The sequence below is a fragment of the Calonectris borealis genome, chromosome 19 (assembly GCF_964195595.1).
Source record: "Calonectris borealis chromosome 19, bCalBor7.hap1.2, whole genome shotgun sequence".
Taxonomy (NCBI): Eukaryota; Metazoa; Chordata; class Aves; order Procellariiformes; family Procellariidae; genus Calonectris; species Calonectris borealis.
The window spans coordinates 857642-884893 of NC_134330.1; the positions used below are offsets into that span (position 1 = coordinate 857642).

The 27252-nt window shown below is 57.3% G+C and overlaps 1 protein-coding gene across 9 annotated transcripts in view; it reads right to left on the bottom strand.

Annotated features, from left to right (window-relative positions):
• Nucleotides 1–27252, bottom strand: part of RAP1GAP2 (RAP1 GTPase activating protein 2) — an 82483-nt gene that overhangs the window by 14395 nt on the left and 40836 nt on the right. For 4 of the 9 annotated variants that reach the window (XM_075168199.1, XM_075168200.1, XM_075168206.1 and 1 more), the window contains 13 exons: nucleotides 16267–16351; nucleotides 15432–15581; nucleotides 8682–8717; nucleotides 7518–7562; nucleotides 6848–6880; nucleotides 6297–6506; nucleotides 5660–5763; nucleotides 5028–5106; nucleotides 4259–4312; nucleotides 2856–2939; nucleotides 1439–1539; nucleotides 673–802; nucleotides 273–428 (listed from right to left, as the gene is read on the bottom strand). In XM_075168199.1, the coding sequence (XP_075024300.1) occupies nucleotides 273–428; nucleotides 673–802; nucleotides 1439–1539; nucleotides 2856–2939; nucleotides 4259–4312; nucleotides 5028–5106; nucleotides 5660–5763; nucleotides 6297–6506; nucleotides 6848–6880; nucleotides 7518–7562; nucleotides 8682–8717; nucleotides 15432–15581; nucleotides 16267–16351 (1267 nt within the window). The remainder of the gene's footprint in view (nucleotides 1–272; nucleotides 429–672; nucleotides 803–1438; nucleotides 1540–2855; nucleotides 2940–4258; nucleotides 4313–5027; nucleotides 5107–5659; nucleotides 5764–6296; nucleotides 6507–6847; nucleotides 6881–7517; nucleotides 7563–8681; nucleotides 8718–15431; nucleotides 15582–16266; nucleotides 16352–27252) is intronic. The other 5 variants (XM_075168201.1, XM_075168202.1, XM_075168203.1 and 2 more) reach the window with 3 other exon arrangements.

The window sequence follows — 27252 nt, forward strand, 5'->3', positions numbered from 1 at the left end:
TGAGTAGCATCAAAAATCTTTAGTAAATGAGCATGCACATTATAGTTGCATGTATTTTACACACATATGTATGCATACACACACACTATGTAACAGTGCATAGATAAATATATGTGTGTTTACATATATGTACGTTTAATACACACATACCTATTCCAGTTAGGTATAATACTGGTTGTACCACTGAGCACAGGGGCTGGGCAGCCGCCTCCAGACCTCGGCCTGAGATGTCGAAGCAAAAATCAGCACATGCAAGTTGAGATTCCCCTCACCTTGTACGCTGTGTTATCTGCCTCGGGGTTTTCCACCTGCACAACAATGTAGGCGTGCAAGAAGTTGGAGGCAATCATGTCTGGGACAAACGGCGTGTTCTCTTCTTGGAAGATAATTGCCACAATGTCATTGCCAATGTGCCTCTTCCTCTGGAGCTAAGTGGAAAGGGAAAACAGCTGGTCGGTAAAGCCAGGCGGCTCTGCTCCCTCGGGAGCAAACATCAGCTCCGGGCGCACAGGCCGCCGCGCGCCGGGGAGCCCATGCGGCCACTGCCCGCGCTGCCGCCCGCCAGCCGAGGGTGCCGCGGCGCTGGGGCTCCGCGGCTGGCGGTGCTGGGCAGGGCAGCGCCAGCGCATCCCGGCTCAGACGCTTCTGTGCAAGGAAGCTCATCTCTCTTACTTGTTGTGTGTCTCCTTCGGTAAAAGGCAGCTTTGTAGAGACGTGAAACATTATCTCCCTGTCCCTGAACACCGTGTACACAGACTCTGCTCCCGTCTGCCCGTGGCTGACATCCAGACCTCCTCGAAAACTGGAGATGAAGAGGAAGTCGGGGAGAAATGAAGAAATATTAATTGAAAGCTTAGCAGAGACCGCCGGCGGCTGTCAGGGGACAGGGTGATAGAACAAACCAGCTCATTTATCTTTATCTAGTAGCGAGTGAACGGGAAAGAACAAACCGTGCGTCATGTATTGTAACTAAGCATCGCTGTCACCAGTCTGAAATTCAGGGTGTGCGGCAGAGCCGTGCTGGTCGGCAGACGTGGGTGCCAGCCATGGGAGCGGCAGTGCCGAGCGCTGCCACGGCGGGCTGCCCGCGCCTGCCGGCCCATGGCCCTCGCCAGCAGCGGGGGCTCTCTGCCCTTGCCATGACTAAGCCCGCAACACCGGACAGGGCACGTTTCCATACGAAGTTCCTTTCATCTATAGCCAGATTTTCTCACAACCTCAAAACTGCAGGAAAGGAAGTTCTTCTCTCTTGGCAGCTCCAATTTTTTTTTGAAAACTCCCCCAGCTTTGAAAAACACGCCAAAGCTATATTTGCTTCTGCTCTGTACACCCCGCTCATGAGTGAGATGACTTCTGTTCTCGCACGGCAGATATTTTTACATATGACATGGTCTCTTGTTAAATGTGTTTGTAAAATCATTCCTTTTATTTAACTTACCCTTTGAAGTCCTGGAGCGTTATGGTGTCTCCCAGAAAACTTAAGAAGTTCTTGAAGGCAGTGCTCTCTTCGTTATTGCCAAACAGCTCCTCCTCTTGGGTCTACAAAACACAGGGCGCATCTTTTGAGAGCCCCAGCCCTGCCCATTTCCAGCAGCCAGCCCGGGCTGTGCAGCGCCCACCGAACTGGCTCCCAGGGGAAGGAGGAGGGTCTGGCCATGGCTCCGTCACCGCAGTGTTGGTCTGACGGAGCCGCAGAGGCCCCCACGCTGCCTGAGCCGAGCGTGACCAAAGCCACCGTCCCCAGCGGCCACCATGCACTGGGACAGCCCCGCACCCTCGGGGACCCCCAGCGCTGCTCCTCTGTCGTGCTACGGGTGCTATGGACACAGTGACCACAGACACCACTAATGTGAAAGGTCCCTTTGAAATGCGCCTTCTGCTTCTCACCCTGCTCTGAGCATCCTTTTAAACTCAAACCTTGCTATCAGCAAAAGCGCCACAGCCACAGAGAAAGGGACCCGTCCCGCCCCCAGCTCTAGGGGCGATTTCTGCCCAGGCCACCTCTCCCTGCCCGCCCGTCTCCTGCCGCCTCCTGCCCCACGTGCGACCCCCAGGGCCACGACCAGCATCTCGTCCCCGGGGTGCCGGCACAGCCGCAGGCTGCTCCCCGCGTCCGCTCCCCAGCTGGCACCACCACACTCAGCCACCGGCACCGGCCGTGGGCCGGTCACAGCCCGTCCAGCCACCGAGGCACCCAAAGGTAAAGCTGCTGAGAGCGACTTCTGACCAAAAGCAAGGGACCTTAGGATAACGTACGGGAAATACCAAAACGCAAATGAATCCTTCATTGGAAAATCCAAGTCTTAATCATCCCTTGTGCGCTATATTTCAAAACAATGAGACCTTAATTATGGTCTTGCATGAGTTACTCAATCCAAAATAAAATGCGATATGTAAAGATAATTAGAGTGCCTGTCAGAATAATCTTTGGTGAATTATAAGACTCAGCTGCCTCTGCGCTCCCCATCCGGAGTCCCTTGGCTAATGACAGCAAACGCATGTCTTCATAGCCCACAGTCCTCCAAGACAAATGTAACTGTTTCACTGTCTAAACATATATCTGATTAAAATACACGCCTGCTAAAATCCATTTTCACATCCACTTTTCCCTACAGCAGCTTGTGGGCTGATTTCCATACTGAATTTTTTCAGTCAAATCATTTTTTAGTGAGTCAGGGAAACATCCGAGCAGTAAGAAACGCGTTATTAGTGAGGACAGCCAGTAACATGACGCATTGCATGTGACAGAATTAACCGCAGGGCCGAATTTCAGCTTCAGGGGTCCCACAGTTGTGAAACACAGAGCTCTGGCAAGTGGGGATGCGCTCCACGAGAAGAGCACGGGGATTACTCACCTGCCTGAACTTCTGATAGATCACACCGAACTTGAATGTGTTGTTGACCTCATGTTCATCATAAGACACTATCATCTGGGACGCCTGCAGGAAAACAAAATACGAATTACTTCATTTGGTGGTTCAAAACACGATGTCCAGAAGAGCAAACCCTGCTCAGCACACACTGCTGGCCGGGCTCACAGCTCCGCCTGGCGCGCTCGCCATCGCCTGCGGTACGGCTCCTCGCGATGGGCGCGGGGAGCCGCCAGACCTGCAGCGGGGTATGGCAATGGTGGGGCAGCACTCGGGAGAACGGGAAGGTGTCAGAAGCTAAATTTCCACGTAAATAGGACAAAAGTTTTCAATGGTGGCCTCAGTTCTAGTTATTGGCGTCCCTGCAGCCTCTGCCACCGATAGTCCACCTGGATGCCATGGGCTTCGGGTGGGCAGGAGCTGCGGCCCTGGCGCCCAGGCGTGGGGGGGGCGCGGGGATCCTCAGCCTCTCGCAGGTTTTCCGGGGGAAGTTTGGGGCCCTTTGGGTGCAGATAACGGCAGTTCTCGCAGCACCCCAGCTCCACAGTCCCAGCCTCGCTCCATGGGGAACCTGTCAGAGACGATCGTCTTCCCCAACCGGGCATTGGCTGTTCTCAAACTTCCAGACAAGGGTTTGATAGCAACACCAATAATGACAAGGGATGAATGAAATCGGTTTGACCCTGGCTACATCAAAGGGTGGTGAAACTGCCTTATAACTTGCTGCTGTGCCTGCTGCAGAAAAGGTCTCCCACATAAAAGGTACTCGAAAATGATGGATTTGCTTTGTAACTTCCCAGGAGCGGGTCTCTATGGCAGCACAAGAGCACACAGGAGGAGAAGCAATCCTGGAGCGGGTAATGAGTCAGTCCCAGTACGTCACCAGTGGGGACTGCCACCCGGATAAAACACTCCATCCCCCACAGTGACCCACCCGCCTCTGCATCTCCTCCTGCACTGCTTCTTGAGTGCAGGCTCAACCCGTCTCCCCGGGTTTCAAGCAAACCTTAAGGCATCAAACCAAGATCCATGTTGGTTTTACACCCCACAGACGGTCACCCTTCCTTCCTTCCCCATAATCTGAAGGCAGATTAATACCAAGTGCCACCAGTTCTTGGTGGCCAGTTCACAGAACGAGACGGTGGCATGCACACGCCATCAGATGGCCGTTAGCTAACCTGCTGCCCAGGCGCACGCACGGCACGCCACCACTGCGCTGCTCACATCCCCTTTGCAGGCAGGTACAAAGGCAGAGAGCTAGAAAGATGCAGAACAAATATCCATGCTCCGTATCAAAGTAGCCATTGGATCTTGGAGAAAAGGGGAGAATTAACTCTATCTGACCTTCTCTGCCGAATACACGACCGACTTGGGGTAAATTACCTCACCTTGGGGTACAGAACCGGGTTAAACTTCAGCCCAGAGGCATCATCGCAGAAGGCCTGTGGGCAAGGGGAAAGAGCAGTCAGTGCTGGGTCCCTGGGCGTGTGGAGCAGACACCCCTGTGCTGCCAAAACTCCATAGCAAGGCTGTGAATGTCTTATAAAGGAGCCAAATGCAGCCTCCAATTGCAGGAGCTCCCGTCTTCGCATCCTGTCATTGGGATGCACATGGCCTGGCTGGTACCCGACTGAGGATGCAGCAAGACAAGTCCCAGGTCTCTCCATGGGTCAAAGGTGCTGCCACTTCCTCAGCTCTTCCCCCAGATATCAACCAGTGACCTGCCCGGGATCAGTGGGAAACCAACTGCAGAGCCAGCGCATACCACCACCCGCCAAGCGCCCCCGGACCTGAGAGCCCAACTGCTGCCCAATGCCACCCAATGCCGTCCAATGCTGCCCAACACCGCCCAATGCTGCCCAACGCCGCTCAACGCTGCCCAACACCGTCCAACGCTGCCCAACACCACCCAATGCTGCCCAACGCTGCCCAACACTGTCCAACGCTGCCCAACGCCGCCCAACGCCACCCAATGCTGCCCAACGCCGCCCAATGCTGCCCAACGCCGCCCAATGCTGCCCAACACTGCCCAATGCTGCCCAACACCGCCCAATGCTGCCCAACGCTGCCCAACACCGCCCAACGCTGCCCAACGCCGCCCAAGGTGCAGCGGCGTGGGCTTTGCTGCAGGTATCCCAGCCCAGCCTGGCATTTTACCTTTGCAATCTGTGGGATACTCGGGAGCTTGCTAAATCCTGCCAGGGGGATCCTTTCATGCAACGTCTTCACTTTGGACCTAGCAAAGAAAAAGAAATGAGCAGACACCAGGGAGTGTCTAAGGCAAAGAGACACCAGCTGCCCCCCTACTCGCCAGCCCAGTGGCGTGCACACAGCTATGCTCCACCGGCTGTTGGGAGACGATGTTGTGCCGAATTTGTTGGGCCTGGTTAGTAAGCAAAGGCTCGATTTGCCTTCTGATCTCTGCAGCTCTTAACATATGCATAGTTTGGAGGGAAATGACACAATGGTTCAGAAGCACTGGGTCTTGTCAGCTTACAGAGGGATGGCGATAGATGTGACTGGTATTATCCCGTGTCACGGAGAGGTTTACACTCAGTTTCAGTGGGCTTAGCCATAGATCAAAGTCTCGTGTTCATTATCGGGGGTCAGGCAGTCCCAGCACAGAAACAGCAAAAGGATGATGCCGCTGCTTCCCATCCCACCCGAAGCCCCTCTGTGTGCAACAGCCTGCGTGCTGCCAGCCCGGCTCCAGCATTTACAGTAGAAACGAAAAAGGGACTCCCAGAAAGAAAATATTTTGTTAAACAAAGCTTTTTTTTTTTCCATACCTGAGTATAATCCTTAAATATTCCGTGCCATCTGCCTCCTCACACTTAATAGAAAGGATCAGATTTCCGAGGCTGCTGGCTGTACAATAAAAATTTAAATGATCCTAAAAATAGAAAACAGTGGGTTAGCAGCGGGGGAGGCAAGGACGCTGCCCCCCACCCCAGCCGGGAGCAGAGGACTTGCCTGCCACCCCGACACCCTCCCGCCCCTTGGGGACACACACTCGCACCCCCTCCTTGCCGGGACCAGGGCTTTAATCCCCCTGCCATGGACTTTAGCACCCTGCTCTCAGCTTTGTTCAGAGGGAGAAAGAGGATTACAAGCCCGCGAGCAGGAGGGCAGGCAGGCGGCTGCCACGCTGGGTCCCCCGAATCCGGCTGAGCCCCAGGTCCCCGCAGACGGGGCAGGCTCAGGGCCAGGGTGTCCATGCTGTGTCCTGGGGGGCCCTGCCAGCCGTGGGGGCTGAGGGAAAAGGCTTTGCGTATGGCCATCATACCGCCGGCCCCCTCCTCTCCTTGCAAAGAGGGAAGTTGCAAAATTTGCCCATTTTGCTCACAATTATAGAATTTCTTTTTTTCTTGGGGGGGTGGTGCAATTGTCAACCGACTGCTCATCCCCTGCGGCAGGGGCACCCACCTTCCCCAGGAAATGCTTCCTGTAGGCTCTGGCCTCTCCTTTGCACTCCAGCTTGTAGCCGTAGGTGCTGGGGCTGAGGTTCTCCTCCTCCTCCTCGCAGATGCTGCTGTCGGACGAGGTGGGTGTGCCGAGGTTTTCCGGGTCTTCGATCCAGTATCCCCCGAACTGGGGCAGGATGATCAGTGGGTACGGGCTGCCCTTCTCTAGGATCTGCAGAGACACGTGCCCGTGAGGGGTCAGGCAGGACCGGGGTACCGATGTGGGGTGCAGCGGCTCATCGCCCCGTGTCCTGCCCCCGCACTGCCCCCTCCCGCAGCAGCCCCCAGCCCCGGCACCACGGGGGGCAAATTCAGCCCCTCTCTAAAACCTCTTCTCTCTCTCCTACAAGATGGCACATGCTACCAAGGAAAGGCAGCAGCCGCAGAGGTGGGGAGGGGGAACGTGCTTCGTGCAGCTCCTCTCGGAAACAGGCTCTCCACTAATTCCCCTGTTATCGGCAACTTTAGAAAGGCATTTGCTTGAAGGCATTCGGGGTGGTCCAGAGCACCCACCTCATCGATGCTGGGGTACGGGATGTAGTCTTCCTGGAAAAAGGAGTCAAAACACCACATATGACCATCTGTTCCCCACAGGCCATCCCTTAAGGCCACAGCCTTGCACATCCAACCCAGGGAGCGCTTCCAGTCACCCGCTGCACTGGTCTCTCCCGTCCCCACGCCCTGCACCGAGTGCCAGGCGGTAATGGAGAGCGATGCTCGTGTCAGGCGAGGCCGCCGTGCGCGGTGATGGGCGCGAGCCCCGGGAGCGGTGCCACCGCACTGCCCGCGGCTGGTGGACCAGCACCGTGCCAGCCCACCTGAGCCCTCGGGACACGGCGCAGGGACCCCTCCCTGCTCCGCATCTGTGGGAAAGCATTGCAGCCGGGTAAGCCCTGTTCCAAAGGGGTCTCCACCATTGGTGTAAACTTCTCTAGCTCTACGGCAGAACCCAACCATTTTACACCACTCGCCGCTGAAATACACAGGTTTGGACATAAAGCTGGATTAGGGATTTACAGGCACCACTCTCTCACCTTTGCATTTCAATCAGGGTCTTGTTTTTAGATAACATTTAAATCCTTTTCAGTCCTTTGAGTGATTGTCTTTGACAATACACATTAAAGCCCTGAGATAAGGGGAGGACACTTGAAGAGAGCCTTGCAAGAAACAAAATTCAACCAACCTTATGTTTTTGGCTTCCAGTCCTCTGTTCCTCAAGTTTTGGTGCCTGTTTGGAACAAAAGGAATAGATTGAATAATTTAGATGTTTTCAATAACACAGACGAAACCACAAGGGTATTTTGCTACACAGAAATCACTCTGACATGAGTGGCATGAAAGGAGGGGGTTTCTGCCCGGGACGAGCCGGACAGAGCTGTTGGCGTGTCAGGACAGACCCCGTCATAACACAGCGAAGATGGGTCACGGGGATGTGGTAGGACAAGACCTGGGACAGAGCGACCCTGCACTGAAAATATCTAAACGTGAGGCAGGGACTATCATCTCCCAGGTGCCAGCACAGCACCAAACACAAAATGTCCCATATCCCACTACAGCTTCATCTTAATTTCTCCGGGATGGGCCCCTAAAGGAAATCCCCGCGCCGCCTTCCTGCAGAGCAGGGACAACAGCCCCGACGTGTGGCAGGGCGATGGCCCCGGCTGTCGCACGGTGTCTGTCCCAGGCAGGAGCTCAGGGACAACAAACCCTGCTCGCACTCCCCCATGCCATGCTGGGGGAGCACCGCGCATCCTGGCATCGGGGGTGAGCACCGCCTGCCTGCCCCCTCCCACAGGGACAAGGCACATGCCGGGGGACACCCTGGTCCCCCGACCCTCCTCCTCGGGCAGATCCTGATGTGTTTTAGGGGACAAGAGAATGCCTTGCCCTGACCTGAGGGGTACTGAGACAGTGCTTGGCCCAGCCGTGCTCTGCACCAGAGCCTGCTGTTTGCAAAGACAGGCAGCGGCGTGCTGACTTTACCAGGGAGCAACGGGACCGCGTCTCAGTGCGTGTGCCCCTAAACCTCCTTTTGCAGAACTGCTCGAGGCAATGCAGAATATCCTTGGAGGAAGATGTTGCCGAAACCACTGCTCTCCCCCATGTGCTGGGGCGTTTCTGTGCAGCTCTCTTCTGCATGGTTTGAGCTGGGAAGCGCCTGCTGTGCCCCCTCTCAGCAGGGCTCACACAGCGCTGGGGACTTCAGCAATAATTCAAAACCTGTTATGATCGTACAAGGCCTCCCAGCACGTTAAATGTACAAGGTGCTGCGGGACCTCTGTCCTTGCAGCCCCTGCCCGGGTAGGGAACGTCCCGCGTTACTGGCACGCACGCTGCTGCTGCTCACCTGCATTTTTTCCAGCATTTCGAAGAATTCTGCAGACTGAAAAAGAAAAGAAGGAAACCTCCTGTTCAATTAAAGCAGACATGAGGTGAGCTAGCCCAAGCCACACCAAGGCAGGGACACCGGACCCCCCACCCTGCACCGGGCACGCTGGCTCTGGCCCACAGCAGGAACAGGAAGAAAGGGCTCTCTCTCTCTCTCTCTCTGACCGACGGCATGTGCCTCCGAGACGCCCCATCCAGCCGCGCCGCTGGGCAGGGACGGAGTCCCACAGACAGCCCCGGGCCGGTGGCTGTCCCACACCAAGTGCCCCTGCTGCAGGTGCGGGCAGCGCACAGAGCAGCGAGCGGCAGCAGCTCCCCACCTCCTTAACTCCTCCTGCTCTGCATTTCATTTCATTTCATTTCAAAAGCACGAGAGGACGGGCGGAGTGACGCTGCGGCGCTTGTCCCGCTCCCCAGCCACGGGAGCTCACGTCCAGCCTGACTCAGAGCTTGGGCTTTGCTGCTGCAGCTCACCCTCGCCAGTAACACCCCCGGACAATTTCCCAGCCCGCTCTGTGTACGGTTTGATCACGGTTCTTTAGGCATTTCTTTTTCTAATCACAGCAGTGATGGCACCATCGGGTGGACAATCTTTTTGGGTTCCTTTTGTTCCTTTTGGTGTTTTCTCAGGTCTCTAAGGTCCGTGTTTCCCAGCTCTCTGCAGTGGTGACACGGGCTAGAGATGCCAAAGGGAGAGCGGAGCCGCTGGTGCAATCCTGCCCTGAGGGGCACGGGGCAGCCCGGCTGGAAGGCAGGGAAGGAGAGCACCCGCTGAGGCCACGCGCCTCCACTGCTCCACGACGTGCTGCTCGCTTCTGCACAGCAGGCGCTGGATCTCGGAGATCAGGTGGGGAGAAAACCCAGACGGCTGCCAAGTGCCGCGGGGCGCCCAGCAGGGCCGCAGGCGTGGGGCTGCTGAGGACGTGGGGACGCGGAGCAGAGCCGGTCCTGCCGTGGGCAGAGGGACGGGGTGCGTGTGCCCTGGCCCCCACAGTCCTCCTGCTGCTTTGCAGGGCCCCTGGCAGGAGGAGGTCTGTGCACAAAAAACCACCAGCAAAAAACTTTCCTTTTGAAATGAAACAGACCCAGACTGATCAATCCAAAAAAGCAAATAAATACTCTCACAAATGAGACACCTACAGCAGCCCTCCCCACGTCCCTTACCTTGCAAGGTGCAAGCCCTGGGCTCTGCGTTTCACCGGCTGCGGAAATGCTGGCAATGCCGCTGCCGGTGGGGTTGGGCTGCCCCGTGCAGGGTTAATGGCCTACTTGCCAAACGAATAAAGAGATTAGCGAGCCCTGGGCTCCGATTAAAAATCCTGTGTGGCTCCTCTGGAGAGCAGCCCGACCCTGCAGCCAGGGAGCTCATCCTGCTCCCCCAGCACGCCGCTGCCCGGCTCACGGGCTGCTGCTTCCCTCGCCAGCCGTGCCACTGCCCCACGGCTTTGCAGCCCCGTGAGCATCCCATGTGGAAACAGCGTGGGGGCTCAGGGACCCGTCACCCCCTCGGGCAAGGGGGGACTTCAAGAAACCCTGTTCCTGCCCTGATCTACCTGCGCTGCCCAAAGGGGCCCCAGTCCTGACAGCGGCCAGTGCACCACTGAGCTGCTTTGGGGCTCGGCAGGCACCAGCCACCTTTCCCACTTGGTCCTACCAAGATGTTCGGACGCAGCAGACGCAGGTTTGACCCGAGCGACCGGCACGGGCACAGCCCCACCAGCATGCACAGCCACGGGGAAATCGGTACTCCGCCAGCACGCGCCGGCCTCCTGACCGGGCACTAGCAGGGTCACCCCTTCGGCACAGCAACCCATGAACCTCAGCCAGACGATCCTGATCCCTTGTCCGGCTTTTCCTGCTCTCAAGTACATACAAATAAATTATCTAGTCAAACTACGGCTGTAAATGTTGGGGCACTCCCAGTAAACTAGAAGTGGCTTTTCTGGAGACATGAAGCAGCAGCCCCGTCCCTCCACTCCCCCAACCTCCCCGCACTGCTCCTCTAACCCGTGTTTGCTCCCGGCCGCCCGCCGCGCTCCAGCCGCGGCAGGTGGGCTCACGGCTCACACGGCCAAGGAGGGGCTGGGGCCACGGCAGACGCTGCCCATCCAGGAGGGAGAGCAGAAAGCGGGATCAGCAGCTCCGATGCTGCCGGCTATCAGAAATGGTTTGCAGAAGAGGGATGTGGGATTTGGGGCAGAAGGGGTCACGGTACCAGGGAGAAAGGCATGGGGGGGTGATTTTTGGTGAGCTCTTAGAATAGACTAAATTTCTCAAAAGATAAAAAAGAGAGAAAAAAACAGAGGAGGAGATGAAGAAATAAAAGCAAAGACCAAAGGAAAACCTCAGAGAGATTTTCTTTTAATAAATGCGGTGAGCAAAGGTTAGTTTTACGGCACAAGCAGCCTAGTGACTGCCCTCGGTGACACCAGCTAAGGTGGGGGAAAGACGCTGCCAGCACAGGTGGGGACTGCCGTGGCTCGGAAGCAGCCCCAGCCACGTTTCTAGCTTCAGACTATGCCCCGTTTTTACCTACTGCACCTATGGGAGGAAAAACGAACCCTGGGCTCAGAAGAGCTCTGTGCCCAAAGCTGGGAGCAGGTCAAAAAGGCTCTTCCTTATTTTGAGCTTGGTTTAGATTCTGGTTTATCTTCAGGTCTCTGCAACGGACAAATGGTTCTTGAGTCAATTAAAACAGTTTCCAGGTCCCACTCTGCCAGCAGCCAGAACCAGAGAAGCACACCGCACAGCAGCACCGGATCCACCTGCTAAAGCAAGTTCCAGCAGAAAATGCGTAGATGTATTTAATAAAGCAGACAGCAGTCTGTACCCTTTAGGGATTTATGCATACTTGAAGCCAAGCTTTACTGGGCCACAAATATTTTGGTAATTATAGTGGAGACAATCACAGCTTTGTGACGCCCGGCAGGAAGCAGTGTCACCTGCCGTGGCAGGAAAGGTTACACTCACCCCGCTCCGGTCGCTGAGACTGTCTGCTCCAAACTAAACCTGCGTCTGCTTCCCAAGTGCAACCAAAGGCAACACCAGAGCGGACAGCCGTTTCCCCTGCCACCTTCGGCAGGACAAACCTGCCCAGTAGCTCGTCCTAACAACCTCAGAAATGCAAAATACTCAACCCAAAATGGTACAGTTGCTATTCCTTTCCTGCTCACATATCCTCACCCCTCACCACTGAGCGTGCTACTCTGGCAGTGTGAGAGGGTACGTACAGTCACATCCCAGTGCGCCAGCACAGAAAAGTACGTGATTCCTCTCCATCAGCACCAGGCAAGACACCGGGTCCGAAGCCGAGCCGGTTGGAGCACACAACGTGTGCTCAACTGCCCCAGCACCCCAGGGCCGAGTTTGGGGAGCAAGTACCTGCGGACGAGGAGCGCTCAGAGCAGAAGCTGCAGCGCAGCCAGTAAGCGCCCATTTCGAAGGTTTCCGAAGAAAATGACACCCAGAAAGAAAACCCTGCACCAGGTGGGAGTCACCAAGGATGGAGCGCAGCGGGGCAGAGCTCTGCCCAGCACCCCTCCCCGGCCACCCCCCGTGGGTCGCACAGCACTCACCAGCAGTCCCCGTAAGAAATCCATCATCCTCCCGGCGTCAGCCCGCCGCATCAGCCACACAGCCACGGCGGCTGCCGCGACCAGACTTCCTCATGGGCGCCCGGCGAGCGCGGCGGCGGCCGAGTGCCAGCCAGGCCATCCCTCCCCAGCCCTGACACCTCCCCTCGTTAATGTTTCTCCAAGCCAGAGGCACAGCAGGACTGCTGCTTTGTTATTTCAAAGGGTGGCTCCCCTGGGAGGCAAAGTGCCCCAAACAGGTTGGGCAGGAAGCGGGTGAGGGTTTCCAGGGGACAGGCAGGCTCCTGCCCTCCGCTTGGCTCCTGCCGGGATGCGCGGCCCCTCAGTGGGATGCACAGCCCCGCAGCGGGATGCGCTGTGCCCCTCGGGAGGGCACTCGCATGAGAGAGCTGCAGTGGGAACCGGGCACCGGGCAGGAGGCAGAAAATCGACCTCTCCAGATGGAAATCTGTATGCACAAAAAAGCCACAGCCCTTCCAAAGGAGCTGAACAAATCCCAACCTTAAATCCTCCCAGAGTCAGCTCAGGACAAGCCAACCTGCTGACCCAGGAGCTGCGGAGGAGGCACTAGCACCAACAGGGCCTTCTTGTCCCAAAACCGTGCTGGGAGGAGGCAGGACAAGACTGCTTCGACCAAAACGCCTGCACGACTGTGCCGGAGCACAGGCAGTCCCAGCTGCCGGGGACTCGCTCCTGTCCCTGCTCCCACCACCTGTAGCTACCCTTCGTCCCTCTCCATGCCACTAAGTCTTGCAGAGATCTCTGGGAAGCACCTTGAAGTCTAGAGAGAGCAGGGCAGAGCAGGATGAGCACTGAGGATATCGACTCGATGCACTCATGCTGCGCAGCATCTCATCGCAGGTTCAGCTACAGCAGCACTGAGCCACTGCCTGGCATCCCCTGCGCTGACTGTGATGGTCAGGAGACTGAGCAACGCCTCCAGAAGGACCAGGTCTCTGGCCACAAGGTCACCCCAGGTTCCCCTTCATCAAGCTGAGGCTCCTTAATCCCTGACATCTCCTCTCCCAGGCATCTCCAGTTCCATCTCTTAAATGCCAGCAAATACACACCCAGCCCCTGCCTTTCGAGAGCCGAGGGCAGCTGAGACCACAGCGGCAGCAGGGGCACAGGGAAGCTCCAAACAAGCAGACGCACAAACAAAACCCAGTGGCCCTCAGACAGCCCCCGGCCTGAAGACAAATGGGGTTATTCCTCTTTGGCACCGCTGGAGCTCCCTGCGCCTGGCAGAGAGCAGGATCCTCCTCTGCCACGGCCTGGCCGGGGGGCCAGTGCGGGCAGCCGTCACCGCAGCGGCTCTGCCATCACCAGCGCCGCGGGGACCGAGGGATGGAGGGAGGGAGCACACGCTGCGGGCTCCCAGCTCTGCCTCGCCTCTCCGAAAGGACAACCTGTGCCACCTGCAAAAGATTCTGGAGCCCTTTAATCCTGCTGTAAAGCAGAACAAGCCAGTAATCGCCTTTTAATTGCTTTAATTACATGATTATAAAACCGAAGAACCAGCAGTGAAACAGGCAGCCTCCGGCCTTGCCGTCGAGGCCGGTCCCCTGGCGCATCCTCAGCCAAAGCCGTCGCCAGCCTCGCCCCCAGCCACAGCACCCACCACGAGATGGGCCCATGCGGCTTGCGACGCAAGAAGGAATGGCCATCTTTGAGATGCATGAAGGAAAAAACTTAGCGTTTGCTTTTGGGGAGCTTACGTTACCTGAGGCGTATGGAGTAGCATCTACACACTTTTTCCATGCCAGGCTTTCCATAAGTTTCTGTGCCAACTTTCCCATGCTGAGGGAAGCCTTTAGCTGAAGTTTAACCACCACTGAAGAGCCCGACCTCCCGCTGTCCCGCATCGCCCGGCTCCAGCCGAGGAGCAGCCGTACCCCCCTGCCTGCGGCGTGCCTGGGGCCTCGCCCCCCATAACCCTCCTGCAGCAGCACCTGGGCAGGCAGCGGACCCCCGCACTGGGGGCCACCTCCGCACCCGCACAGCCGGGCTCAGCCTGCCCGGCTCGCAGGCTCATTAAAAGGCAGAATTTCCATTTACAGCGTGACGAGGGCAAAGGCAAAGGCAGAACCTCTCGGGACGCAGGTGCTGCTGTAAAGCCTGGGAAGGCAGGAGGGAGCACGGCAGCAGGACAAGCCCCAGGGATGCTGCGGGGCTGCAGCGCTCACGGTCACAGAAAGTCCTACCTGAACTCCAGCCAGGTGTTACCGAGCAATTTACCATCTTTCTGCAAGGCAAAATAAATTGCACCAACAATTTGTTTCCTCCCGCAGGGGCAGGGCAGGCAGGCCAGGGCCATGGAGGAGCTGCGGCACTCGCCCAGGACGGCCCACCTGAGAAACGCCAAAACTTCCCCAGCCGTGCATGGACAGGTAGGCACTGGGCGTCCCGCTGCGGGATGCAGCAACACCCCGGAGGTGAAATCCCTCTGAGCCCCCGGGAGGGCTGCTCACCGCCCAGTGCCATCCCAAGAAAGTTCTTGTCCTCTGAGGCTCGTAAACAGCGCGGGGGCTTTGGCTTCCCCTCCTCGGGCACCAGCCCAAGGCCGGCCAGGAACGCTGCTGGCACGAGGACCGGGAAGCATGCTCTGCTCCTGGCAGGCTGGCAGCTCCCGCAGCCGGCACACTGCACGTCCCCGGTTGCACCCCGCGGGCAGGATTCCCCCTCTCCCCCCCATTTCCCACGGTCCCCCAGGACAAAGCCCCCACTGCCGGCGGGCTCTCTCTGGAGGCACATCCTCATTCCCTCCCATCACTTGAGGCTTCTAGCCCCCCCAGGACACCCCTCTCCTCCTCTGCAGCCCGACGAGGTGCCACAGCTCGTGTCACCAGTGGACTGTGTCAGCTCCTGCCTGCTTTGTGTGCCCAGGTCATACACAAAACCCTAAATAAGCCAAATTGTCAGAAGCTCCACTAATAAACTCCTCCAGCTCAATACTCTATTTCCAAGCTCACTTGCTCTTAACAACCATTTAACCAGGTTCTCAGCCACCTCGTAATCCTCACATTCATCTCATCTTCCCCAGCTTAATGAGTAATTTCCCAGGTGGCAGCATATTGAGCGCTCTGCAGCAACCCAGGGAGAAGAGCTACAACTACCTGTGTCTGGAAACTGGTATCGCAGAAAAATCTCAGGTTACTCTGACAGAAGCTACTTTTGGTGAACCCATGTTGTCTCAGATTGACTTTTCCTGCCAAATTTGCTCTGAAGCTTTGCCCCAGGTGAGCGCTCCGGCTCTCTGCATCGCCCTGCTTGGGACTGTTGGAACAAGATAACTGTGAGCTGGGAGCCGTGGAGGTGCCCAGTCAACCTCGGCTCAAGCAGGACCAGCTTCCAGGTCTGACCAGGTTGCTCGTGACCTTCTCCAGTTGGCTTTGGGAAAACTGCAGGAGGGGCAGAGCCCTGCAAAGGCAGCCTGGCACGGGCAGGGCAGAGGGAAAGCGCCGTGTCCCGCAACCTGCTGCCTCCACCATGGCAAAAGGCAGCGACCGAGTGGTCCCTGGCAGGAGCAAGCGGTGGGTCGGACTCTGCCAGCAGTGCCTGCCTGCCGGGGACGTGCCGTCTGCCTCGTGCTGGCAAGCAGCCGCCCGCCGCGACATCCAGGGAGAGTTATCAGAAGGATAACAGCACTGGTATTCTGCACCCTGCTTGGCATCACCGCTCGTGATTGTGTAACATGAGTGGCAGCGCAGGATGGGGCCCGCCAGCATGCACGCCCCGCTGCCGCTGATGGTGTCTGAACACGCTGCAGGCTGAACTCCAGAAACCACCTACTGCTGCTCCCTCGGGAACAGCCCAAATCCGTACAGCCGCTGCGTTGGAAGTGCCGCTCCTCACCAGCTTCAGTTTCCAAAACCGGCACCTCGGCTGGACCGCGCGCCCACAGCCCGGCGCGGCATCGCCCGGCCGGCACAGCGTTGCTCGCACACTCACCTTCATGGTCGGCGGGGCGGTGAGTGGGGGGGACAGCGGCCGCTCTGGGACGGTCACATCCGTGCTGTTCAGCAGCTCCTGTTTCCTGAAAAACCAAACGCGGGCTTGTCAGCTTCCCCCGTGCCCCGAGCAAGAGCGCGAGGCAGGAGATAAGGGCTTATCTTCTTTGGCAAAGCCACGGGCGTGCGGGCTGCCCGTACAATAATATCTTGAGTCTGAGAAAAAAACAAACAGATCACGTACAAAGATGATAAAAGTCATCCGAAGAGCCCGTGCCCAGGGCAGGACAGGACGCCTCGCTGCCCCACCGTGCGCCCGGGCTCTGTCCCTGGGAGCCAGCCGGAGTCCGGCGGCAGGGCTGGGGCGCGATGCGGTGCCGGTGGTGCCGGGCCCTGCCGGACGGCGGAGCGGGGGCAGCAGGGCTGGGTTTCTATGACAACCCATCCCCACGGTTTCCCTCCATCTGGCACCCTCCCTGCCTGGGCAGGATCCGCAGGCAGCCCAGGCCCCGTGGACGGTGGAGGAGGCTTCCAGCTCGGTGATGCTGGCGTAAAACCCAGGGACTCCCCGGCGAGGGTCTGGCAGGGCCCAGCTGAGGGCACCTCCGCCACGGGGCACCTGGGGCTGGGCACTGAATCTGGAGGCAGTGAGAAGTGTCGCGAGGACACGAGACCCCGGGGAGCTGGGAGCAGCCCCCGTGCCACGGACCTGCCACGAAAGCATCACACAAAAGCCCCCCACGCTCGAAACGGCACAACCTCGGCCCTCCACCGATTATCTGGTAAGAACACCCTGTCCCCTTTACACCAACGGCTTCCCAGGCAGACAACCAAGCCGTCACTCGCAGCAGTACTGCCAGATGCTACTCTGGGAGTCAGAAAATCTGAGATTTAATTTAGTTTCCTCTCGTCCCTGCCAGTTTAGTCCTGCAGAAAGTGGGCCAAAATGTCCAACTGTTTATCTCGCAGTAACGAGGTTTGGTTCCCACGGCAGCCCGCCCTGGGATGGCACGGCGCGGCGTGCACAGCAGCCGGGCACCGATGCCCGCCGGGGCCCTCTCCAAAACACGCAGCTCCTGCCAGAGGGTGCACACCCGACCTCCTGCAACGCCTGCCCTCGCCGCCAGCCCCGCCGCCTCGGCTCCTGCCCTCCCGCCCACGCTGCCCTCCTCTGCCGAGTCCCAGCTCTCACAACAGCCCGCGACAACCACATGCTGGCCATGGGGAGGCTCGGGTGCCTGCAGCCCCTCCTCGGCAGGACCATGTGCCGTGGGGATGCAGCGGGGATGCAGCGGGGATGCTGTGGGCACTGCAGGCAAGTTTTCTACAAGACCGTTGGTGCAGCAGCAAGTGCAAAACCCCACCGCTGCCTGCGTGAGCAAAGGAGCGGCTGTTGGGCTGCGCCCCTGCTAAGGAGAGACAGAACTGGAGCTTGAGAAGGGCTGGCTCCTGCTCCTCCTGCCTGTATGCACAGCTGCTGTCGCTAATAGGCTTCTCCTGCTCCTGATGAAACTTGACTCCATCTCTTGAAACACATAAATGTACGTATGTTTACACACACGCATATACATATGCGTCTAGATAAGCTTTTAGGAGAAAGTCCTCTGCACGCTGCGGGTTGCAGGAAGGCACTGCAGGCTCCTGCCCGTCCGCAGACCCACGCTGCAGGATCCCAGCCTGCCCTTCGCAGCGCCACGGCCCAGACCGGGGATTTGGCATCTCTCCCTGCGGCTGCAGGACCGGCTTCACGGCAGAGCAGTGGAGAGCAGCCAGAGCCAGCGGCGCCTCGGAGCCCGTGTCCCTGCAGCCGGCACGATTAGATTTGGATGGAGGAGGCTGCCAGCTCTCAGCCTGTGCGGATAATGTACGGCACGTACGGAGACAGGAGAAGCAGGAAGCTGCAGTGCCTGTGACCAAGGGAAGGCAGGGACCAACAGGACGCAGGTCAATAGTTCTCGTTAGTCAACAGTCACGGAACAAGAATTAATGGACTTCAGTTGTCGCCAGGGGAACGTTGGCTGGATGTCGGGGGAAATTCAGGGCTGGAGTTCAAGCCCATCAATCTGTCCTGGAGGCGTAAGACCAGCCCAGGCAGGACACGGCGGGGTCAGCATGGCACGGGGCAGGATGATGCACCGCCATACCGGGCAGCACCGCAGCCGAGACCGGCCACCGGCACGCGGGGACCCGGCTCACAGACCCCTGGGACCCAGCCGGCCAAATCCTCTGGTACTTGTAATTAATTGCTGATTGCACTTCTCGGAGCCCAGGGCGGCACAGGCGTGCGGGCAGCGGGGCCCTGCCGCCAGGGCTTATTTCCCTTGGACTGGGACGATCCTGCCGGGCTCCTCCGGAGGCGCGGGCAGCTGCAGGCAGGGGGAAGGTGGACTTTTTGGCCTCCAGGCTGCAAGGCAATGGGGTGGGAGGAGCAGAGCGGAGAGCTGCCCCGTGGCTGCGAGGGGTGAAGGCAAAGCGGGACCGGCAGCATCCGTCCCCGTCCCCATCGCAGCCCCAGGGCACCTAGGGCTGCAGCACGGCCCGGGCTGTGCCAGCAACGCAACCGCAACCGGAGTCACTGGGGGAAATACCCAGCGGTTTGTGTCCAAACGTGAATCCGGACCAAGGACTGACATTTTACATTCCATTAAACCAATATATGTCTTTTTTTCTCTCTATTTTTTAAATCAGAGCACGTCAAATTTGCCTTACGTTATTCCATCTCATATAAGCTCTTAGCATCTTCCAGTTTTTCAATGCGAGAAGTAAATTAAAACAATGTGGGACTGTGTATGGCAACAGCAGAATTCATATCCTGCCCACCTGTATTGTTTATCGAGCTCCTTCCCTTTCTCCTCTCCACAAACTCACCGTGACTCCACTGCTGAAAAAACACCGAGGATGACAGATTTTTACTGTTTGCTCTTTGACTTTCTAGGACACTAAAGCACAGCTTGATCTGGAGCAAACCACTCATCCTTTGCTCTCCTTGCTTTGAACCCTGGGCTCTGCCTGATTGCACTAATCTGCACAGTGGCCTCAAAGGCATAAAATGTATCAGACTTCGCAAAGATTAAAGTTACAGAGATGCACACAAATAATTTGATTTGATCTGGGATTTGTAACAGGTTGCCATAGCATCATATTTGAAGTATTATAAAATCACTCACACAACTTAACAACGTGTTCCTCTGTCACATGCTGATTGCTTCTTTGGGGCCAAACTGCTGGAACTGCTCCTGCAATTCGGGGAAAGCAAAACAAACCCATTCACCAGCCACCGCTTGTAATTAGCCTCCGTGCACTGGAAATACGTTACGTTAAACTGCAGCCACTGACTCGGATGATTCAGTCTGCCATCAGCTACGGGGTCAAGGGCCACCAGCCTAATTCCCGAACAGATTACCCTCATGGGATGATAAATGAACCATGAGGAAGATTAGCACGTCTTTATCTGTGCACCGGCATGCTGGCACAGGGAAGCAACCCCCGGGGATCTCCCTGAAGACGACGCCAGAGCCAGCGGGTGCTCACAGCAGCCCCACGCCGTGACCCGGTCCCGGCTGGTGCCGGGGGTACAAGTGTCTGCAGAGCCTGAACCACAGCAAAGGTCCCAGCCGTTCACGCCAGCAAGGACCAAGGCCGGGAGACACTCTGCAGCTCCCCGTGGTGCCAGCATCCAGCTCCCGCAGCGGGGGCTCTAGGAAGCGGCCCCAGGACATTCAGCCCCCCCGGGGGTTTCCCTGCAAAGCTGGAGACCGGCCGGCCGGGGGATGCCGGTGGCCCGCAGCATGCGAGCATCACTGCCGCCGCTGCGCAGCAGGACGGCCTCCCTCACCCCGCGGGGGCCGGGACCCTCCTGCGGCACGGTCCCCAGCGCGCTCGGCCTTCCGAAAGGCTCGCGGCTCTTCCACTGAGTCCTGCGCCAGGATGGCGCAGCGCGAGAGGAAAACACGTCTCCTGCCTGAGCAGCCTGACTGCAGACACGACGCAAGAGGGCAATTAGGAAGCAGGGGAGAGGACGGGGTGGGGAAGGACAGCAGGAAGAGCGTGATGAGCTTAAGCCTGGCCTTGGCACAGCATGGCTCCAATAAATGGCGTCTGCAATCACTCCCACTCGCCTCTCCCTGGCACCACGGGAGTCGTGTGGCTCGAGAATCGATAACATATCCAAAGGTTATGGTGCTGCGCTCGCTCCCCAGAGGCAGCACCCAGCGCCCGGCAGGCAGCCGGGTGCTTCGCCCGGTCCCCACACCCCTAAGCCCACCCTCGCCGCGGCTGGGCATCAGCGCACGGGATGGACGAGAGCACCCTCCGGAGCTGCACGGCTGCACAGTTGGACACTGGCCTTCCCGGAAGACAACACGGGCATCGTTTTTCTAATTGCATTTCTTTGTTTTTCTCATTAGGCAAATTAAGAAGGAAAAGAAAGAATTAGAATCCTACATACTTAGTAAATCTAATTAAGGAAATACCTTAATGCAGTTACGCAGGCCCAATTGCAGGGTTTCCTAACGGAGACGGTGAGATCAGCCCTGCCATCCCGGCACAGGTCCCGTGTTCCCCCTAAGGCTGGGGCTGCAGCCGTGGGGCTGTGCTGGGAGGGGACCCCGCTGCCACCAGCCCCCACCAGGAAGGCACAGCCTATGCAGCCGGGGCTGCTCCTCCTGCATCTCCCAAAGGGGGATTTTTGCCCCCATTTTGAGTGCATGGGCGCTGAGTTTGTAACGCTGGTGAGTTCCCAACACAGTGAGGGCAGGTGAAGTCTTTTGTCTTTAGAGCTTTCTTGATCGCATCCCAAAAGCGCCTACAAATTCATATCCTGAATTTGGTAAACCCTGCCGACATACTGAAATTGTGATTAAAAAGTCCCGTTCAGTACAGAGCCTGGACCCCCGGAACCCCCTGAGCTTTCCCAGCCGGATCCCTGCCTCCGGGTGCACATTTCCCTCCTGCTTTCTCAGTCTAAAGCCTAATGAAAAACTTCCAATGCATCCCACCTTGTTTTGTTCGTCTGATTTACCAGACAGGCTCTAAATTGACACAGTATGTTCATATAAATTACACATGGGAAGGGGAGATGTCAACATATTATCTGACACGGCAAAGTGTTTCGCACTAAGTGGTTAGCTCTACCTTTGGCTACATGTGTAAATCAAACACAGAGCATTGCAGGTTAGGTTTATACCTATGCTTAATTCTGCAGATAAAACCTGGCCTAAGGATAAAACTCTTGCAGCAACAAGTTCAGCCTGTCTAGATGCTGTATCCTTGAGAAGGACAGCAAAGATTATCCTGTAAATTAACAGCTTCTATTTTTGGAGCCATCATTTTTTTGTCCTTGATGGGCATCACCTTGCCAGCTGCTCCCTTTTTAGTTTATTTAATATTCAGTGCCCAGTGTCTTAATTTTTCACAGGGGACTGTGCTTCTGTATTGCTTCTCATCCTCACACCGCCCCGGGGTTAAGCCCCCGTCACGGGGCGGGTGGTGGGAGCAGAGCCCAGGCTGCTCGCCCTCCCTCCGCAGGAGCCTGCTCTCCATCCCCGCTCCCCGCAGGCAGGTCCTGCTCGGTTGGGACCGAGCCTCTGACACCCAGCTCCCGGCACACCGGTGAGCGCCTGCTGACACCCCAGGCACGGAGGCGGCCAGGAGCCCTCGGCCGGCTGCTCATAAGTTGCAAAAAAACCAACCCAAAAATGTGGGTTTTTTTTGCAACAGAGACAAGGGCACCGTCCTGAGATTTTACACCTGGAAATCTGCAGTGATTGCCTGAACGAGGCACCTTACTCTGACTTTGAATAGCTCTCCATCCAATCCCAGGGACTCCAGGCAGGCAAAATCTCGCTGCATCATCACTCATCCCAGGGAGGACGTCTGCAGAGGACACGCACTGCTGCAGGGCTCCCACTGACTTCAGACAGCCCTGGGGCTCCACAGCCACCCCGGACCCGGGTTTCATCCTCCCAGCCACGTGCACCCTGCGCTGCGAAGCTGCCGGTGCTCCAATGCTTAAACAGGCACAGGGCAGAGCCCCGCCATGGAACAACCTCCCTGATAAACTGATTTGCTTTGTTATGTCCTGGGGTCAGGCTGGCCCTACCCTGAAGCGTTACCTTCTTGCATTGAAGTCTGAGAGTCAGCAAAGAAAAAGCGCAGCATTTTCTGGTCTAGATTTCTTGCAATAAATTGCGTATTTGCAAATTGCCAGCCTGCACCTGTGTGTGCACACAGCCTCCCCGACTGCACAGCTCCCACAAGCGGGAACCAAAGCCCTGCTCAGAGCAAGGTGACATTTAACTGCCAATGAGTTTAGCTTTAATTACTTCTCTGCACCGAGAATATTGTTGAGAATAGTTCGGAGCATCCCGCGCTCATGCGGGCAGTGCTGCCTGTGCTGGTTGTGTGGGTCACTGCTGCGCCACGCATTGCCCGTCCTGCTCAGGGGGACGGCAAGGAGCTGGCCCCTGCTTTACCTGCACCTCTACAGACTCTGGGTTCTTTCCAACTGGCCAAGGACTTCCCACTTGGTCTGGCTAGGAAAGTAAGGCTCGATATGCAAACAATGGTGGAAAGAGATTTTTATCATTTACAAACTTTGTTGTCTGATCTCACTTGCAGGAGTAGAGGCAAAGCGGTGATTTCTCACAGCATTTGGGTAAACCAGCCAAGGCACTCACGGACCTTTTAAAACCAGAAGGCCCATCTGATCCGATTCCTGACAAACACGAGCCAGCAAGCCTTGGGCAGCCGCTTCTGAGCTGATTCAATAATTTGCAAATTACAGAGAACAACTCCCAGAAACCAATGTCTCCAACCGCAGGCAGAACCGACGCCAAAGGGCAAAGGGATGCTGTCCCCGCCTGGGCATCCGCACTAGGGGCGGGAGGTGGAGCGGGAGGGGAGAGCCCCAAAATGCGCGGGATGCTGCTCTGGTGAACATCCCACTGAAACAAACGGGCATTAAAACTGCCTTCAGCAGTACAAAGATTTCACTCAATGGCTCTGGGAGACAGACTACCCGTGAGTAGCCCTCGCTGAACTAAACAGTAAATTAACAGCAGCAAAAAAATTCATTTGCCTTATTCCCAGTTGCCTACATCGTAGCTGAAACCGGTAAGTGAACGGAGGGGTGCACCCACACCAGGGCACCCACCCACTGGCTTTACCCCATAGCATCACCTGGCTTGCACGTGGGACATTCAGGAAAATCGATTTAGACAAAAATACCTGGTTCCAAATCCTAGGTTTCTGGAATGGGACCGGAGCCAGGAGGAGCCCCGAGCCCACGGCAGCAGCGGCCCCCCAGGCCCCAGCTGCTGGTGCACGCTCCTGTTGCACCCCTCCAGCTCAAGTGCGCAGGACAGGCACAGAGAGATGGATTGCGGGCGGAGGGAGCAAGGTAAGCATCACCTCGGCTCTGCGAGGGGAGCTTGGTGAAGTCGATTTGTTGTGCTGCACTTTGCTGGGTTGCTAACAAGAGAGGGACAAGGGCCACCAGGGACTCTGCAGCTGCCACCAATCCTGCCAGGCTTGTATATGGCTCATGTAAAGCAAAATTCAATTGCAAATGCAGAACAAAGACCGAATGTAGGAGGAAAAAAAGAAAATAGGAGCAGGTGGAGGAACAGAGTCCCTTTCGACGATGGCGCTAGCAGCCCCTTCCTTCTCCTGCAGATTATGTCACTTTGATGGCCCTGGCAGCTTGCATAAGATGAAGCAGCCACCGTAAAGCACTGCTTGAATTCTTGCAATCACTCTCATGAAGGCTCCTCAGGAAAAAACTCCTCAGGGTCTTGTTCTCCCCTTGAGATGTCTGTGACTCTCGTTGTCCTCAGTAAACCCTGCAGCAAGAACTACACTGAGAGGGTTTGTGCTCAACATGATGGTGAGGAAAACATTTTTTAAAAAAACCCAGACTTGCACATCACCGGCCAGATTTCTGTGAGAGTTCAGAGCCAGATTTTTTCTCAGCCCTCAAGTGTCATGCTGAGCTCATTCATAGAAATCTGGTACCTAGGGGGAAGATGACTCTTTGGGAAACGTCTTGCTCGGCGTGACTGGTAAAGCACTCTCTTCTTTCCCTGCCATGTTTTGAGGCACACACGGGATGGCCAATGAGTTTCAGCAGGGATGATGTTTGGAGGAGCATGCGGGCCCCCGTCGGCGGCACAGACCTCCCCAGCACTCAGACACTCCCTACACGCAGCACGTGAAAGCGGGAGAGGAGGCTCCGGACCACGGAGCACCGGGGGGCCACGGGGGCCCCAGCCGCCCCCAAGCCAGCCAGCCCCTCCTAAATATGCTGGCCCGTAGCTGGAGCCCACGGCCCATGGGCAGAGCTACGGCAGGGACGGGCCTGGGCTAAATCAGCCAGAACCCAAGGGGCAACAGCAGGGACGGGAATGGCCAAGCCCGCCGGGGCACCCCAACACAGCCCCTGCACCCCGCATCCCAGCCGGGGGCAGGGGAGGACAGGGGTCACAGCCGTGGCATGGCTCAGCTCAGGTGAGCATCCATCTCTGCTGTTCTCTCAGGACCATCAGGACCTGCGGGTTGGTTTTTTCCAACTGTTCAGCTTTGATGATCTACCTAAAACCCCAGCAAAGGAGAAGAAAATATCCCAGAACAACAACAGCAACACATGAACTACACGGGAAGGCCACCGTTAAGTCATAAAAGCATCACTAAAATCCTGCTCTCAAGGGCGCCTGTTGTCCAAAGCAAAAACGAAAAAATGGGGTAAGGACCCTGTGACCCAAAACTGTGAGTGCGGGAAGAGCTAAAGCTTCATCTCCAATCGTCTTACTCTGATTTTTCAGGCTCACAACTTGGGGGGCAGGGGGATACTTTACAATAAAGATTCCAAATAACGAGTTCTTCATTCACACGGTTTTGGTACAAAATCACAAATTGAACCAAAAAAAAAACCCCAAAAAACTCCCCCAAAAAACCCAAAAAACCTCAATCTGCAGCAGTGCCCACATTGCTTCCACCCCGAACCAGAGGTGTGCACACCGCCAAGGTTTGGATGCATATTTCTTACTATTTTTAACAGCAAAGTTGCCAGAGCAGCACAGTCCTGGAGGAGAGAGAACTCCCTGACCGAGGACACACAGCATAAATCAGAGCAGGGTAAATCTTTGAAGCAAACAGCAACTCCTCTTAATGAGCAGGGGGAAAGCGGAGCTGTGCAGAGCAGATGCCAGCTAACACAATATTGCAAACAGGCTATTTCCTCAAAACACAAAGTTGAACATAAAGTACAATCCGTGGCTTAGTCAATGAAAGATGAAACCATTTGTCAGCTGTTCCCAGCGAAGAGACAAAGCTGTTGAGCTGAGTTAAAGCAGTTCTGCGAACACAGCGATCCCTGAAAGAGAACGGTCCTTCTTGGTCTTCTACAGCAGAAGAGACGGGTGTCGGGGTTAACCCACCTTGGAAAGGCTGACGCGCGACCCCTGCACGTACACACATACACCCCGCGAGCGGGTCGCGGTTGCCCCGTGCCTGTCCTCCGGCTCTGGGGCAGCACTGCCGGCTCCCACGCGCACACCGGCTCCATCCAAGCAACAGCCACCGCGGACGCCCCAACGCCCCCGCCGGCTCGCCCGGGGCCCCGCTGCCCGGCCCGGCCCCGCAGCTGCCGGGCGGCAGCGAGGGCTCCGCTCGGCCGCCCGTGGCGAGCGCGCAGCGGGGCACGCTGCGCCGTACCTTTTCTCCTTGCTCCTGCGGGACCGGTGCAGCAGCCCGATCAGCACCACGGCCGCGCGGATCCCCGCCCGCCGGGAGTGCATCCTGCCGCCCGGCCGGGACATCGCCGCTGCCGGCGCCGCCGACCGAGCTCCGGCCCTCGCCGCGGCACCTGCGGGGGCGGCGGCGCGTCCGCGCCCGCCTCCGCGCCCGCGCCGCCCTGCGCGCTCCCCGCCGCCGCCGCGCGGGGCTGCTCTGCGCGGGGCCGCTCTGCGCGGGGCCGGCGGCGGCCATGTGCGCGGGGAGAGCCGGGCCGGGCAGGGCAGGGGAGAGCCCGCCCGGGCCGGGCCGGGCCGGGCCGGGGCGGGCCGAGTGAGCCCCGCGGGAAGCGGTTGCGGAACGGCGACCGCTCTCCTTTGCTCCTTCTTCCCCCCAAGGCTGTCCCCCCCCCCCCCCCGCAGACGGGGCGAGCTGGGTTCTGAGCACGTTAAATGAACAGGGACCTAATTTTCTGTGGCGGAGCCCCGGTGCCACGACTGAGGCTGCGTTACCTCGATGCCGAGGTTTTCATGAAAACAGCCTGCACCGTCACCCACACACCAGGTTCTCTAAAGGGGTGAAGTTACATTACAGCCCTTTTAAAATCTGAACAGAGGAAAGGATTTGTTACTGCCTCGCAAACGTTTCTTCCTGCCTTTTTCAGAATTAGCAAACCTTCCCCATACGGGACAGCTCTGAGCTGGGCCAAGCCAGGCGGCCGCTGTGCTTGTCCCAGGGATGAACATCCCTCCTGCTGCAGAGCTGCACGGAGCCAGGTCTGGGAGCAGCGTGATAGCATGAGCCCTCCAGCTTGCCTCTTACACGGGGGAGCTGGCACAGAGCTTGTTCCATATATATATATATATATTTTTTTTTATTAAGTAAACTGTAAATGATCTACTTCACAACCTCAGCACCTTTCCCTGGAAGTCTCTGTTGCCATGGTGATAAAACACCCGGGTCTCTCTGCCCCCCCACCTCCCATCTCACCTTCCTCCTCTGCGAGTTTAATTTTCACGGGAATTAGACACAGGACTAGCTACAGCATTTTGAGCATGTTCCTCGCTACAGGGGTGAAAACACAGTCCATGCTGTAGGCATGTATGAGAACACACAGGCCAAACTCCAGCCCTCCACAGGACTGAAACATCGGCATCTGCCCAAAACCCACCGGTGCTCCGCATCTTCGCAGCCAGCCTCAGAGTCGTACTAATCCTACTGCATCGTCTGGTCAAGCCCATGAAAGCGTTCCCCCGGG